The sequence below is a fragment of the Natrix helvetica genome, assembly GCF_964273705.1.
Source record: "Natrix helvetica genome assembly, chromosome: 5".
Lineage (NCBI taxonomy): Eukaryota > Metazoa > Chordata > Lepidosauria > Squamata > Natricidae > Natrix > Natrix helvetica.
In genome coordinates, this window is record NC_138551.1 from 150,024,733 (window position 1) to 150,038,750 (window position 14,018).

At 44.3% G+C, this 14,018-nt stretch overlaps 1 protein-coding gene across 2 annotated transcripts in view; it reads right to left on the reverse strand.

Annotated features, from left to right (window-relative positions):
• The window catches only part of GNB1 (G protein subunit beta 1), a 57,050-nt gene that overhangs the window by 6,212 nt on the left and 36,820 nt on the right, over positions 1-14,018 (reverse strand). For both annotated transcript variants that reach the window (XM_081955043.1, XM_081955044.1), the window contains exons 4-7: positions 11,499-11,605; positions 8,693-8,756; positions 5,742-5,904; positions 229-295 (exon numbers count right to left, since the gene is read on the reverse strand). In XM_081955043.1, the coding sequence (XP_081811169.1) occupies positions 229-295; positions 5,742-5,904; positions 8,693-8,756; positions 11,499-11,605 (401 nt within the window). The remainder of the gene's footprint in view (positions 1-228; positions 296-5,741; positions 5,905-8,692; positions 8,757-11,498; positions 11,606-14,018) is intronic.

The window sequence follows — 14,018 nt, forward strand, 5'->3', positions numbered from 1 at the left end:
ACTAGGTGGGGAAAACCGGGAGGTTTCAGATTTGGGTTTTCCCAGATGTGCCAACATGGCTCTCTTAATCAATTGGAACTTCAAGCAATACTTTTGCCTTGGACTCTGATTTATTTTTGGATGCTATTTGGCACCCTGACAACAAGATTTCGACCGAATGTTCCAACGTTTTGGTTTTTTGGAGCGTGCAAAGCTACGACGGTCGTGTAACCCGAGTTCGGATCTTACCAAGTGGTGTCTCCAGAGCTGGTCACAATCTGATTATCATCCACAAACCGGCAACAGGACAAATAGCCTGGCAAAAGAGAAAAGCGAGAGATGGGGGGTGTCAAGCCCTTCGAGAAGGTCCAAGCAAGCAAGGAACTGAAAATCATGAGGACTAGCATTGCCTTTGCTGGAGGGTTCCACTAACAGTTTCTTGAAAGCCCGAAAGCATGATCCACCCTCTTCCCTTGCCTTTACAGCTAAGTTCCTGACTTACAACAGTTCATTTAGCGACCGTTCCAAGTTACCACGGCATCGAAAACAAGTGACTTAAGGACCATTTTTCACACTTACGACCGTTGCAGCATCCCCAGGGTCACGTGGTCAAAATTCAGACTCTCGGCAATTGACTTGTAGTTATGACGGTTGCAGCAATGGGGAAGCCGGATTCACTTAAGAGCCGTGTTACTAAGTTAACCGCCGCAGTGATTCACTGAACAACGGCAGCCAGAAAGGCCGTGAAAGCTTGCTTAACCAGTCTTCTTTAGAGGTTTTGGGCTCGATTATGGTCGTAAGCCGAGAACTACCTGTACTTTCCAGAGAATTAGAGAGGGTGTCTTAACACTTCCCACATCTCGTCCCTTTGGAAGCATCTTATCTAGGGGTGTCAAAACTCAATTTCATTGAGGGCCGCACCAGGGTTGTGTTTGACCTGGGGGGGGAGGGGGGAGGCGTGGCTAAGGTGGGCGTGGCCAGCTTGATGTCAGTTGTGTCGGGGGCGCCTGCGGTGGGGGCACACGGCCAGCAAAAACGGGCCCACGAGCTCCGTTTTCGGCTGCGATGGCCTTCTGCAACCCTCTGCAAGCGAAAACAGAACTGGGGAGGGGGTGGGATGGGGGCATGCACCAGGGGCGAGTCCGTCGCTATTTCCAGGGCAGCTCCGTGGGCCTGAGCTGCCGGAAGACAAGAACAACTAAGAAAGCAGGGTCGATTTAAGAGTAAAGCCACACCTTGGAGGTGATTGGCCCCTCCCATAGGAAACAAAAGAGGAGCGAACGGGGAGGGGGCTTTTGCAGGAAACAATTCGTTCCTTCGCTCGTGTCGAGAGTGGAAAGTTCTGTTTGTGACTATAAGAGACTCTGTGCCAAGTTTTGCCTTGCCCTGTGTTTGGAAACGAGTTATCTGGCAGCTGTCCAAGCGAGATAAGGTGCGTGTGGATAAACATTCCTCGGAATGACTGTTTGCCAAGCCTTGCTGACTGTGAATGAAAGGAATTCACAGTCGTGTAAATATGAAAGGGGTTTTGCTGGGACCAAGACTCCGTTTTTTGCTTTTTAAGGAAGCCTGGGTCAGAACAAGGATCTGATCCAGCAAGATATCTCAGGATAGCTTCAAACAAACCCAAGGCTTGTGAAATGGTTCCAGCCCTTTGCCATAAACATTTCTTCCCCCACCCCCACCCCATTCTTCGATTCAACTCAGACTTTATTCAGAAAATGTTCCCATCTGACTCTCACCTGTAAACCTGGCTGGATTTATAAATCGCTCTTTATTGCTGTCGTATAACCTCGGCTCCCCACCTTCCCTCCCCGGCGGGCTCTTCTCGGAGAGCTGCTTTTCGTCTCCATCCAAAAAGCCTACGCAGCAGAGCAAAGTCAGCGGGACGCAGAGCTTTGCTTGGGGGAGGGAGGGGGGGGGAGCTTTTAAGAAGCGCCAAAGGTTTTCCGGAGCCAAGCTGGCAAGTGGGAGGAAGTGTCCCTGAGCGGAGCCTTCATTTTTTATTTATTTATTTTGCAAACAGAAAGAAGAGCAGAGTAAAATAAGGGGGCTGAGCTGGATGCCCCCCGGGGAGCAAAAGGGCTTGTTTGTTTTGGAGAGGATTCGTGTCACCCCCAAAAATTCCATCTTTAAGAAGCTCCGTAGAACGGTAGGTGGGTTATGGGCTATCTCTAGGGACCAGCGCCCCCAAGGCCATAAGGAAGGATGCTCAATCCTCTCTGGGCTGGACTGGGATATATTAAAACGAGCCTGATGTTTGGTGATGCAGAATTACACCTTGCTTTTCTTTTAGAACAGCGGTTCTCAACCTGTGGGTTAGGACCCCTTTGGGGGTCAAACGACCCTTTCACAGGGGTCGCCTAAGATCATCGGAAAACACATATTTTCGAAAAAATACAGAAAACGTAAAATATTTTTATGGTTGGGGGTCACAACATGAGGAACTGTATTAAAGGGTCGTGGCATTAGGAAGGTGGAGACCCCCTGATCTAGAACAGTGTTTTTCAACCTTTTTTGGGCAAAGGCACACTTGTTTCATGAAAAAAATCACGAGGCACACCACCATTAGAAAATGTTAAAAAATTTAACTCTGTGCCTATATTGACTATATATAAAGTAATTCTCTTGAATAGGAATCAAAAAAATAGGATTTTTAGTTTCAATAAACTCTGGCATTTGAAGCACGCAAGTCTTAAAGCTGTCAAGTTACAAGATCCTTGCATCCCTAACCCTTTAGAAAAAAAAACCCAGGGGTCTTCAAACCTGACAGCTTGAAGACTTGTGGACTTCAACTCCCAGAATTCTGAGAGTTGAAGTCCACCAAGGGCATCAATCATATTAGCCCAGGCAGGGATCTGCAAAATTGGCTCTTAAGACTGGTGGACTTCAACTCCCAGAATTCTGAGAATTGAAGTCCACCAAGGGCATCAATCATATTAGCCCAGGCAGGGATCTGCAAAATTGGCTCGAAGACCTCCAAGGTCCCTTCCAACTCTGTTATTCTATAAGGTCGTTGCAAATTTGATGCAGGAGAAGTTTCTGACAAGTGGAGCCCCAAGAAGCGAGAAGGGAGAAAAAGAGACGGAGGCAAGGAGCTTCTCCCCCCCGCAAAAATCTTATCAGGGAGCCGGCGGGCAGTAGCAAATTAGCTGATCACGCGGCGTGATCGGCTAATTTGCTACTGCCCGCCCAGCTCCCCGGTTAGATTTTTGCTGGGAGGAGGCGGGGGGGAAGCTCCTTAGCCTCCGTTTCTTTTTCTGCCTCCTCGCTTCTCGTCATTCCACTTGTCAGAAAGTTCTCCTGCATCAAATTTGCAACGACCTTATAGAATAACAGAGTTGGAAGGGACCTTGGAGGTCTTCTAGCCCCCAAGAAGCGAGGAGGGAGAAAAAGAGACAGAGGCAAGGAGCTTCCCCCCCCCCCCCCCGCAAAAATCTTATCAGGGAGCCGGCGGGCAGTAGCAAATTAGCTGATCACGTGGCGTGATCGGCTAATTTGCTACTGCCCGCCCGGTTAGTGGAATTTTTCAATTTTTCCCACGGCACACCAGGCAACATCTCGTGGCACACTAGTGTGCCGCGGAACAGTGGTTGAAAAACACTGATCTAGAACAAGGATGTCTAACCTTGGCAACTTTTAAAGACTTGTGGACTTCAACATGGCCGACTAGGGAATTCTGGGAGTTGAAGTCCACAGGTCGTTTAAAGCTGCAATGCTGGATGGGGAATTCTGGGAGCTTTCAGATTCGGGTTTCCCCAGATGTGCCAACATGGCTCTCTTAATGAATCGGAACTTGGAGGAATCCTTTGCCTCCGGCTCCGATTTACTTTTGGGTGCTATTTGGAACCCCTGACATTAACCCGAATCTCTATTAAAATACTTCACCATCTACCCCGACCTTCAGGGTGCTGTCCGGGGTCCTGAGCCCCAGCGCCAATCCAAACCCGAGCGGCGTAAAGACTCAGGGAAGGCGGACAGCGGGCATATCTTTCCTGCATTGTTTAGACTTGCCAATCCTAAATAAAACCTTTTGAAACCTTGGTGGGTTGGTATCAGAGGTGGTATTCAGCCACCTCGGGCCGGTTCGGGCAAACCGGTAGTGGCGACGATCAGTTGGCGCTGCCCACCCACCCCTGTGCTATCCTGCCTTATATTTCCTTCTTTCTGGCTGAGCTGATTCAAGCAGCACAGCTGATGTCCGCACCTCTGCAGTTCTACCTACCGGGGCTGCTTTAGAAGGTAAGCAGCTGAGCTTCAAATGGCTGTATTTGGAACACTGCGCGCAGGCGTGTTAGGCACCCGCCTGCGCACCCACTGAATCGGTTGTTAAACCAGTTGCATCCCAATAAGTGTAAGTATAATCTTTATTGTCATTGTACTTAAATACAACGAAATACTGGTTGATATGCACGCTTGCATAGCTCAGAAACATGGTTTTTTTTTTTTTATTATTCAAGTCAGCATCCTGACTTTAATTATTCAAGCAAAGCATCCATGGCTGAAATCACCCGTTATTAAACCTTGGGTCTCCTTCAGGAGCAGAGGGTTGGACTAGATGACCTCCAAGGTCCCTTCCAACTCTGTTATTCTGTACTCTAGGCCACTGTTGAGGAGCACTGACAAAACCCCACCAAAAACAGCGCAAGGATGGCTTGAGCTCATCCAGAAAACTGGATCCTCAGGTAAGAGGATAGTCTTGGTTAATCCACAAGGAGGCAACCGACATCTCTGCAAGATTTCTTTGCCCAATAATTTTTCACTCTCAAGGTGGGTTACATCACTGTCCTCACACCTGTTCTTCTCTGCAAGAACAACAAATGTTCCCAAAGGAATCCCACAGAACAACTGGAAACGGAGACATTTTAGCCCTGAAATCCTTTTAAAACCTGATGCACAAGACCGAGATATGTATCCCAGCCGCTTATCCTCTTTAAAAAAAAAAAAGTTCATCCTTTTTTATTAGCGATCTGAACTTCGTCATGTCGAATTTTGCTTAATGGCCTGCAAGTGGACAGATGCCGAGTCAGAGATATTCCCAATAAGGGAGGATTTCTCAGGGGATGGCCCTGTTAAGTCTATTATGGCAAAAGTGAGATTATCATCTTTTTAATGGCACGGGAGGGCGGAGGGCAGCCGTTTGGCGTAATGAACAGCGTAATCTCTTGGGACAGATGCAGTCATTTCTCAAATCTCTTCCTCTATGATTGGGAGTGGGAAGTACCGTATTTTTCGGAGTATAGGACGCACCCTTCCCCCCCCCCAAAAAAAAGTAGATAAAAACCTGGGCGTGTCTGATACACTGAATACAGCATTTTTGGCCTCCTGAAACCCCGTCCCCTTTGCCAAAATGGATGTGCATAGGCTTTGGGAGGCTTGCAAAGTGCTCCTGGAGGCTGGGGAGCTCGTTTTTGCCCCCACCTCCAGCCCCCAGGATCACTCTACAAGCCTCCCAAAGCCTCTGCATGCCTTTTTTTTTTTTTTGCAACAAAAAAAGAGGTGTCCAGAGGGTTTGAGAAGCCTGCAGAGTGCAAAAACTTTTTTTTTTTTTAAATTACCTTTTCAAAATCATGGTGCATCTTGTACTCCGGTGAGTCTTATAGTCGGAAAAAAATACGGTACCACCTGACGTAAGATGAGTTGCGTAAAAATCACCCAGAATTTGGGAGATATTCTGAAGCCGACAAACAAGGTGACCTTTACAAGGATGTAGCATCACCCAGGGGCCAAAGGAACGGAGCCTGGGTGGGAAATGGACATACCTGTGTGGCCGGCCAGCTCACGGCTGACCCGGACATTGCCTTCGCGTGTTTTCAAGTTGTAAATGGAACAAATATTATCGAGACCGCCGCAGGCCACGTAGTTTCCGGAAGGGGCGTATGCACAGGTCATGACCCAAGAGGAGCGCAATGGGATGGCATGGACCTAGCAGAAGTGTAGAAAAATAAAAGTATAATCGTTTAGTGCAAACAAATAGGTTTAGATGTTTCACTGGCAGCTAAGTGGCAGGGATGCAGATTTCCTGGCAAATTGGAGGCGGGAACTATTTTACCAATACATTATCCTGAAATAAGGCTAAAGTTATCCTTTGACCCACAGAAATGAAACTGCGCCAGCATTTCTCAAGAAAATGAATTGAGGTATCTGACAGGCTGATCTGGCATCGCGCTGCTGCTTTTTAAGCGCTTCATTTTTATTTGGCCAGCCGTTTAGGGAAAAGGCCTCTCAATCAACCGGTGGAACAGAAGAAGCTGCCTTCGGAAGTTGTGGGAGATTCATCCCTGGAGGCTTTCAAGAAGAGACTGGACTGCCCTCTGTCAGAAACGGTGTAGGGTTTCCTTCCTTGGACGTGGGGTCGGACTAGACCAGGGGTCGGCAAACTTTAACACTCAAAAGAGCCATTTGGACCCGTTTCCCACAGAAAACACCGGGAGCCACAAAGGTCCTAACCGGAAGCCCCCCCGTTCAATTCTGGAGCTGCTGACCGGACGTTCAGTTCCCCCACCATAGAGTCTCCTCCTAGCGCGGCGTACTTTTTCCTCTACCTGCCCTAACCGAAAGCCCTATCAATTGTGGAGACAACTGGAAAACCCTCCCCTTGCCATAGAGTCTTCTCCTGGCGCACTGGGCTTCTCTCCCCCCCCCCCCGGAAGCTCCTTTCAAAATTGTGGCGCCAACAGGGGACGGAGCCGCAGCAGAGGGAGGAAAGAGCCACATGCGGCTCCAGAGCCGCAGTTTGCTGAGCCCTGGACTAGACGACCTACAAGGTCCCTTCCTACTCCTGTTATTCTGTACCTGAGTTTTGTTAGCACTGAATTGCTTGCAAATGGGCTGCTTGCCTCTTCCTATTTTCCCCCACCACGGCCCTGCGAGGTAGGTTGGGTGGAGACACACTGAATGGTTTGAACTCCGAGGGAGCTTTGATGGCTAAGGGGGGGGGGGGGGGGGTGAATGCAAGAACCTGAGTTTCCCTGCCCTTAATCTTAACTACTTTTAAGTACTATACATGCTGGTTCCCTCTTACAAGTGTTGCATGAATTTTGGGAGAAAACACAATGGGATCGAGAAAATTAAAACTTCCGATAAGATAACTCTGTTGTGTACCTTAGGGAAATTTTGAATATTATGAAATCTAGAACAAAATGTATCAATGGTTGGAAATGAGGAAAAGGAGTCGGAACAGAACATTTTGAGGATTGTAAAATTGGAGCTGGATAATACATAGATAAACATATAAAGGAGGTAAGGGGTATGTTAATAAGATCAAAGTAGCTATGTACGATAAGTAGAAACTGTATTTGTTGTTATGTTAAAATATGTATGGAAATGACAAAGCCAAAGAGGTTGCTCTAAGTTCAATGTTTTAATGTATATTCAATTAAAAAAAATTTTTTTAAAGGGAACTTTGAGGAAACATAGTGGTAGGAAAAATGTTTAGAAGGTTAAGTAGCTCTTCTGTAATGTTGCAAGCTGTTCGTAATTTCCATTTCCTGCTAAAATTCCCCGTTTTTCACCCCAGCTAGCAGCTCTTCAATGTAATATGTATCTACTGCCAGCAGTAGAGGCTAAACATGTCTGTAGCTTCAAGAAACAATTACTTTTGGCTTGCAACGAAAAGCGTAACGGGTGTGTATCTTAACTCTTTCACTAGGGCTTTATCAAACGCAAAAAGAACGCAGGTTTTATGGAACAAAAGTTGTGTTGAAGTTTGCATTGCTTAACGGCAGCTAGAATTGTATTTGCACAACAATGGAAAAGTGAAGAGATTCCTATTGATGAGGTGGTGATCGGGAAAATATTAGAATGTGCAGAAATGAATAGCTTAACACTAATAACTAAAGAGAAAGAGTAAACTGAATATTATATGATATGGGAAGTATTTCATCAATGGTTAGAAGGAAAAAAGGGAAATTGGAAATAAGGGAAGAAGACTAAAGAAGAGTAGAAAATATGTTAGGATAGAGGTATAAACAAGATGATAATTATTAGCATTATAATACAATACAATACAATAGTAGAGTTGGAAGGGACCTTGGAGGTCTTCTAGTCCAACCCCCTGCCTAGGCAGGAAACCCTATAACGTTTCAGACAAATAGCTATCCAACATCTTCTTAAAGACTTCCAATGTTGGAGCATTCACAACTTCTGGAGGCAACTTCTGTTCCACTGATTAATTGTTCTCACTGTCAAGAAATTTCTCCTCAGTTCTAAGTTGCTTCTCTCCTTGATTAGTTTCCACCCATTGCTTCTTGTTCTACCCTCAGGTGCTTTGGAGAACAGTTTGACTCCCTCTTCTTTGGGGCAACCCCTGAGATATTGGAATAATGCTATCATGTCTCCCCTAGTCCTTCTTTCTCTTAAGCTAAACATACCCAGTTCCTGCAACCGTTCTTCATATGTTTTAGTCTCCAGTCCAGTATGATGAAGATAATTATGTTTAACGTTACTGTTGTATTTTTATTAGAAGATATGTTAAGAGGAAAATGAATTGGTTAATAATGTTTGTTTAATATACAATTTTAAGATCAGAACATTAATATTAACGGGAATGATGTTGTAAATGCTGAAAGCTGTTGCAGAGATATTTTACTCTGACAATAGACTTGTTTTAAGAAAAGATGAAATGTTTGTATGTGGGGGAAAAAAACCCTTAAAAAAAAAAAAGAATTGCTTTCCTGCAATTCAACAACCAGAACATTAGTTTGTCTCTCACCTTGTTTGTGGTGTAGCTGTCCCAAATGATCAATTTTCCATCTTGTGATGCACTAACCAGAAGCCTAGAAGGGCAGACAAGGGAGAATAAATGGTGCGGTTGGGTTTTTTTTTGGCTAATCATACAGCGAACTGGTCCAGACTGGCCTCGATCAATTGATTGAATCCTTCACAAGAGTTTCCCAGCAAACCACGTTACCTTAGCTTAAGCTTAACCCAGGAACCGTGTCAATGGCTTCGGCGCCGTTTAAACCCTGAAGTTTGGAGTGCCGCAATCTGCGCGTATCTTTGCTAAATGGCCATTTAACCATCCAAACTCAGCCATAGGAAACACTTGTGCGTGTCAACTCACAAAGCACCCCTGGCCTGCTCTTGAGTTGCCACGGGCAAAGGGGATGGGAAACTGACGAAGCAGCCACAAACCGAAGCACATTCCAGGCATAACTTTTTCGAGGCTGTCTCCCAGGTTACCCACAGCAGCTGGAGGGGGAGTGATCTCTACAGCCCGCCTTTGGAGAATGTGATTTATGGCACACCCTGAGGGGAGAAACAGGGTCATAATTGGGCTGTAAATTACGTGGGGTCAGAGCTGGCTTCACTTGGGTACATGCAGACATGTTGCTCCTAATAAATAACTGGATTTCTTTTGAAACTTGGCTCGAGGCTCATGATTTAATTAGGCATCCATATGGTTAAGTCCTTGAATCGCGACCACAACTGAAACCGGAACTTCCATTTGTTAAGCAGAGTGGCTGCTAAGTGAGTCACACTCAATTTTTTTGCCATGGTCGTTAAGTGGATCACAAGGGTCATTGAGTAAAGTGGGCGGCCATTATGCAAATCCGCCTCCCACTGACTTTGCTGGTTGGAAGCTGGAAAGGGAGGTCTCGAGTGGCAATCATGTGACCTCGTGACGCGGCTATCATCGTAAATCCATGCCTGAATTTTGATCATGTGACTGCAGAGACATTACAGTGGTTGGAAGTGACTTTCTCCAGTGCTGTTGTAACCTTGAACGGTCACTAAAATGAACAGTTGTAATGTGAGGAGTACCTATATATTACACAATACTGAACCCAGGAAATTGCATTGAAAGTAACTGGGGTGGATCTGCTGATATTTCCACCTTGAGATCTTTTCTACGAGATTACAAAGATCCGGGAATCTGTAAAGACCTTAACAGATTGATTGCAGTTATTTTGTATATGCTATTTATTGCTGCACAGCGTGTCATATGTTGGATCTACATATTTCAAAGGGTGTTTGTAAACTTTGCTTGTACAATTAGCTTTGACTTTAAGCTTGTTCTGTGTTTGAAAGCCATGGTGACAGAGTTCATTAATATCATTTTTTTAAAAAAAAGAGCAGCGGGGATTCGTGGAGTTGAAGAAACAAAACCGAGTCATTATTAAGATTCTTTTTTCTTGGATTAAAAACAGCCCTTCCGATACAGCTTTGGTCAATTCAAAAAAAAAAAAAAAAAAAGAGGAGGGAAGGGGGCTGCTGTCTTTTTTGAAAAACAAGCCCAGTTCTGTGTCAACAAAGAAGAATAAATGTTAACTTTTACTTGTCAGCATCGCTTAATATTCTACGTTCTGGAGCAGGAAAGTACAATTGTTAAAACTTATTAATGACTGGGGTGGCTTTGTTTAAACAAACCTTTCCTGGTTGAGTGTTTGTGTTTCGGAGCTTTGCTCAAACTCCATGCAAAAAAAAGAAGAAGAATGAACTGGCTTGAAGCTCGTTTCAAAAATCCAACCCCTGGGGTCAAAGAGACTTTACAACCACTTCTTTAGGGACCATTCTTGGATTCACTCCTGCTTGTTTAGGGACCGTTCAAAAGTTCCAAAAGTACTGAAAGAAATGACTTGCAATTGGTCCCCAGGCTAACAAATATTCCTGCAGTCCCATCATCAAAATTCAGGTGTTAAAGGTAACCAAAGGGTGGCTCAGTGGCTCAGACGCTGAGCTTGTCGATCAGAAAGGTCGGCAGTTTGGCGCTTCAAATCCCAAGCGCCGTGTAACGGAGTGAGCTCCTGTTGCTTGTCCCAGCTTCTGCCAATCTAGCAGTTCAAAAGCATGTAGAAAAATAGGGACCCCCTTTGGTGGGAAGGGAACAGCGTTCCGTACGCCTTCGGGAGTTGAGTCATGCCGGCCACATGACCACGGAGACGTCTTCGGACAGCGCTGGCTCTTCGGCTTTGAAGTGGAGGTGAGCACCGCCCCCAAGAGTCGAGAACGACTAGCACATAGGTGCAAGGGGGAACCTTTACCTTTACCTAAAGCAGGGGTGTCCAAACACCCCTGGAATTCTGGGAGTTGAAGTCCACAAGTCTTAAAGTTCCCAAGTTTGGACACCCCTGACCTAAAGTAACCAGCATGTATTCACCACGGTTTGCCATTGTTCCCCAGCCCGTTTCTGACAAGCACAGTCAACGGGAGAAGCTAGATTCACTTAACGACCTCATGAGTCACTGAACTACTGCACTGATTTGTTTAACGACCGCGGCCAAAAAGATGGCCAAATTGGTGGCGTCTCATGGAACAACTTTCTTTGCGTCGCAACGGACATCCTGGGCCCAATTACGGTCGTAAGTAGAGCACTGGTCATACATCGAGGAGAAATGGCTGGGGTGAAGCAGGAGGGACTCCTAGTTGGTCATCTGTTGTGTTGCACAAAGCAGCAACACAATAATCTGTTCTAACATTCTTCCCACTTTCCTTCTATCTCCCCCACCACCACCTTCCTTCTCCTCACGAGGAGGAACCTTGTGCTGGGGACAACCTGTCCAGCCCAGGTAACTTACCTGGAATCAGTCCCCCAGTGCATTGCATAAATTTTGGCCAAGTGTCCTCGCAGTGTTCTTCTAGTGCGCATCTGAATACGACCCACGGGATCAATGTTGGCCGTGATCTGGAAAAAAAGAATTGCACATACTCTGTCAAACGCTACTATACAAAGGGGTGTGTGTTTGTGTGTTTGTGTGAGAGAGAGACAGAGAGAAAGAGAGAGAGAGAGAGAGAGAGAGAGAGAGAGAGAGAGAGAGACAGACAGAGACAGACAGACAGAGACAGAGAGACAGAAAGGGGAAGGAGGCAGGAGAGAAAGAGGGGGAGAAAAAGAGAGATGAAGATGGGAGAAGGAGACAGACAGGAAGAGAACGAGGGAGAGAGAGAGAGATGAAGGAAAGAGGGAGAGAGCAGGGAAGGAAAGAAAGAAGGTGGGAGAGAGAGAGGGGAGAAATAGAAATGAAGGAAGGAGGGCGAGAGAAAGAGAGGGAGGGGGAGAAAGAGAGATGAAGGAGAGAAAGAGGGAAGGAAGAAGAGAGAAAGAGAGGGAGGGAGGGGGAGAAAGAGAGAGATGAAGGAAGGAGAGAGAGAGGGAAACAGAAAAAGAGAGGGAGGGAAAGATAAAGGGAGGAGGGAGGGAGGGAGGGAGGGAGGGAGGGAGAGAGAGAGAGAGAGAGAGAGAGAGAGAGAGAGAGAGAGAGAGAGAGAATGAATACACTATAGCAGAGGTGTCCAACCTTGGCACCTATAAGACCTGTGGACTTCAACTCCCAGAATTCCCCAAGAGAATTCTGGGAGTTGAAGTCCACAAGCCTGCAAGGGTCTTTATTATTGCAAACTACTAAAGGCCCCGAGGGACTCATTAAAACCCGAAGGTGTCACACACAAAAAGGTTTGGCTGCCCAACACAAACAGACTTTCTAAGAAAACTGCCTGTAAAAAAGGAAATGGTTTCCCTTTTTTATGTGGCTAAGTAAACACAAAGCTTTGTGTTTCGGGTGACACGGCAATCAAAGCCCTGGAGTGTCAACACCACAAGGGCGACAACAGAAGTGTGCGTGTCTGCACTGTCTCCACGCCACACAAACTATTTTGCTCCCTAACCCAGAAAACAGCATTTTCCCCCCCTTCCACATTTAAAACTATGGTCGTCGCAAATAGTTTTAGCATTTGTTACACTTAAAGCGGCCTTAGCACTGCTTTTTGAAGCCAAGATTCCCAGATAAATGATCGTTCGTGGCTAACTCTTGGTCTGTAAGCCTTCTAAACCTAGTTTGAAGAAGGCAAACCTCTCCAGTGGCAGCTCCCTAAGAGGACACCGGATCAAAAAGCCACTTAAGCCACCATTAAGAAAATAAAACGAGGGCCTTTTGGGGGGGATGGTCAAGGAGAAAAGTCTTATGGAAGGGAAGAGCAACAAAAGGATGGTGGAGAATTATTGAAGTACCCAAATTAGAGGAATGGATTGCTGATTATGGCAGAACAGGACAGAGAGGCCAAACGTCATCTGTTTGCTTGGGGGGGGGGGACCCCATACAGGTAGTCCTTGACTTAAAACTGTTTGTTTAGTGACTCAGGACTGGGTTTTTTTATACTTGCAACTGTCACAGAATCCCCAGTGTCATGTGATTAAAATTCAGCTTGCTTGGCAACTGGCATGTACTTATGAATACAATAGAATAAAATAGGAGAATAATATAGAATATAGAATAGAATAAAGTACCATAGGGAATAACATAGAATAGAATAGAGAATAACATAGAAAATAGAATAGAATAGAGAATAATATAGAATGGAATATAGAACAATATAGAATATAAAATAGAATATAATAAAACAGAATAAAATAAAACAGAATAGTATAGAGAATAATATAGAATAGAATATAGAACAATATAGAATATAGAATAGAATATAGAATAAAATAAAAAATAGAATAGAGAATAATATAGAAAATAGAATAGAATAGAGAATAATATAGAATAGAATAGAGAATAATATAGAATATAGAATATAGAAAAACATAGAATAGAATATAGAATAATATAAAGTAGAATAGAATATAGAACAATATAGAATAGAATATAGAATAATAGAGAATAACATAGAAAATAGAATAGAATAGAGAATAATATAGAATGGAATATAGAACAATATAGAATATAAAATAGAATAGAATATAGAATAGAATAATATAGAATATAATAAAACAGAATAAAATAAAACAGAATAGTATAGAGAATAATATAGAATAGAATATAGAACAATATAGAATATAGAATAGAATATAGAATAAAATAAAAAATAGAATAGAGAATAATATAGAATATAGAATAGAATATAGAAAAACAGAATAGAATATAGAATAATATAAAGTAGAATAGAATATAGAACAATATAGAATAGAATAGAGAATAATAGAGAATAATATAGAAAATAGAATAGAATAAAATAGAGAATAATATAGAAAATAGAATAGAATAGAAATAACAGAGCTGGAAGAGACCTATAGAGGTCTTCTAGTCCAACCCCCTGCT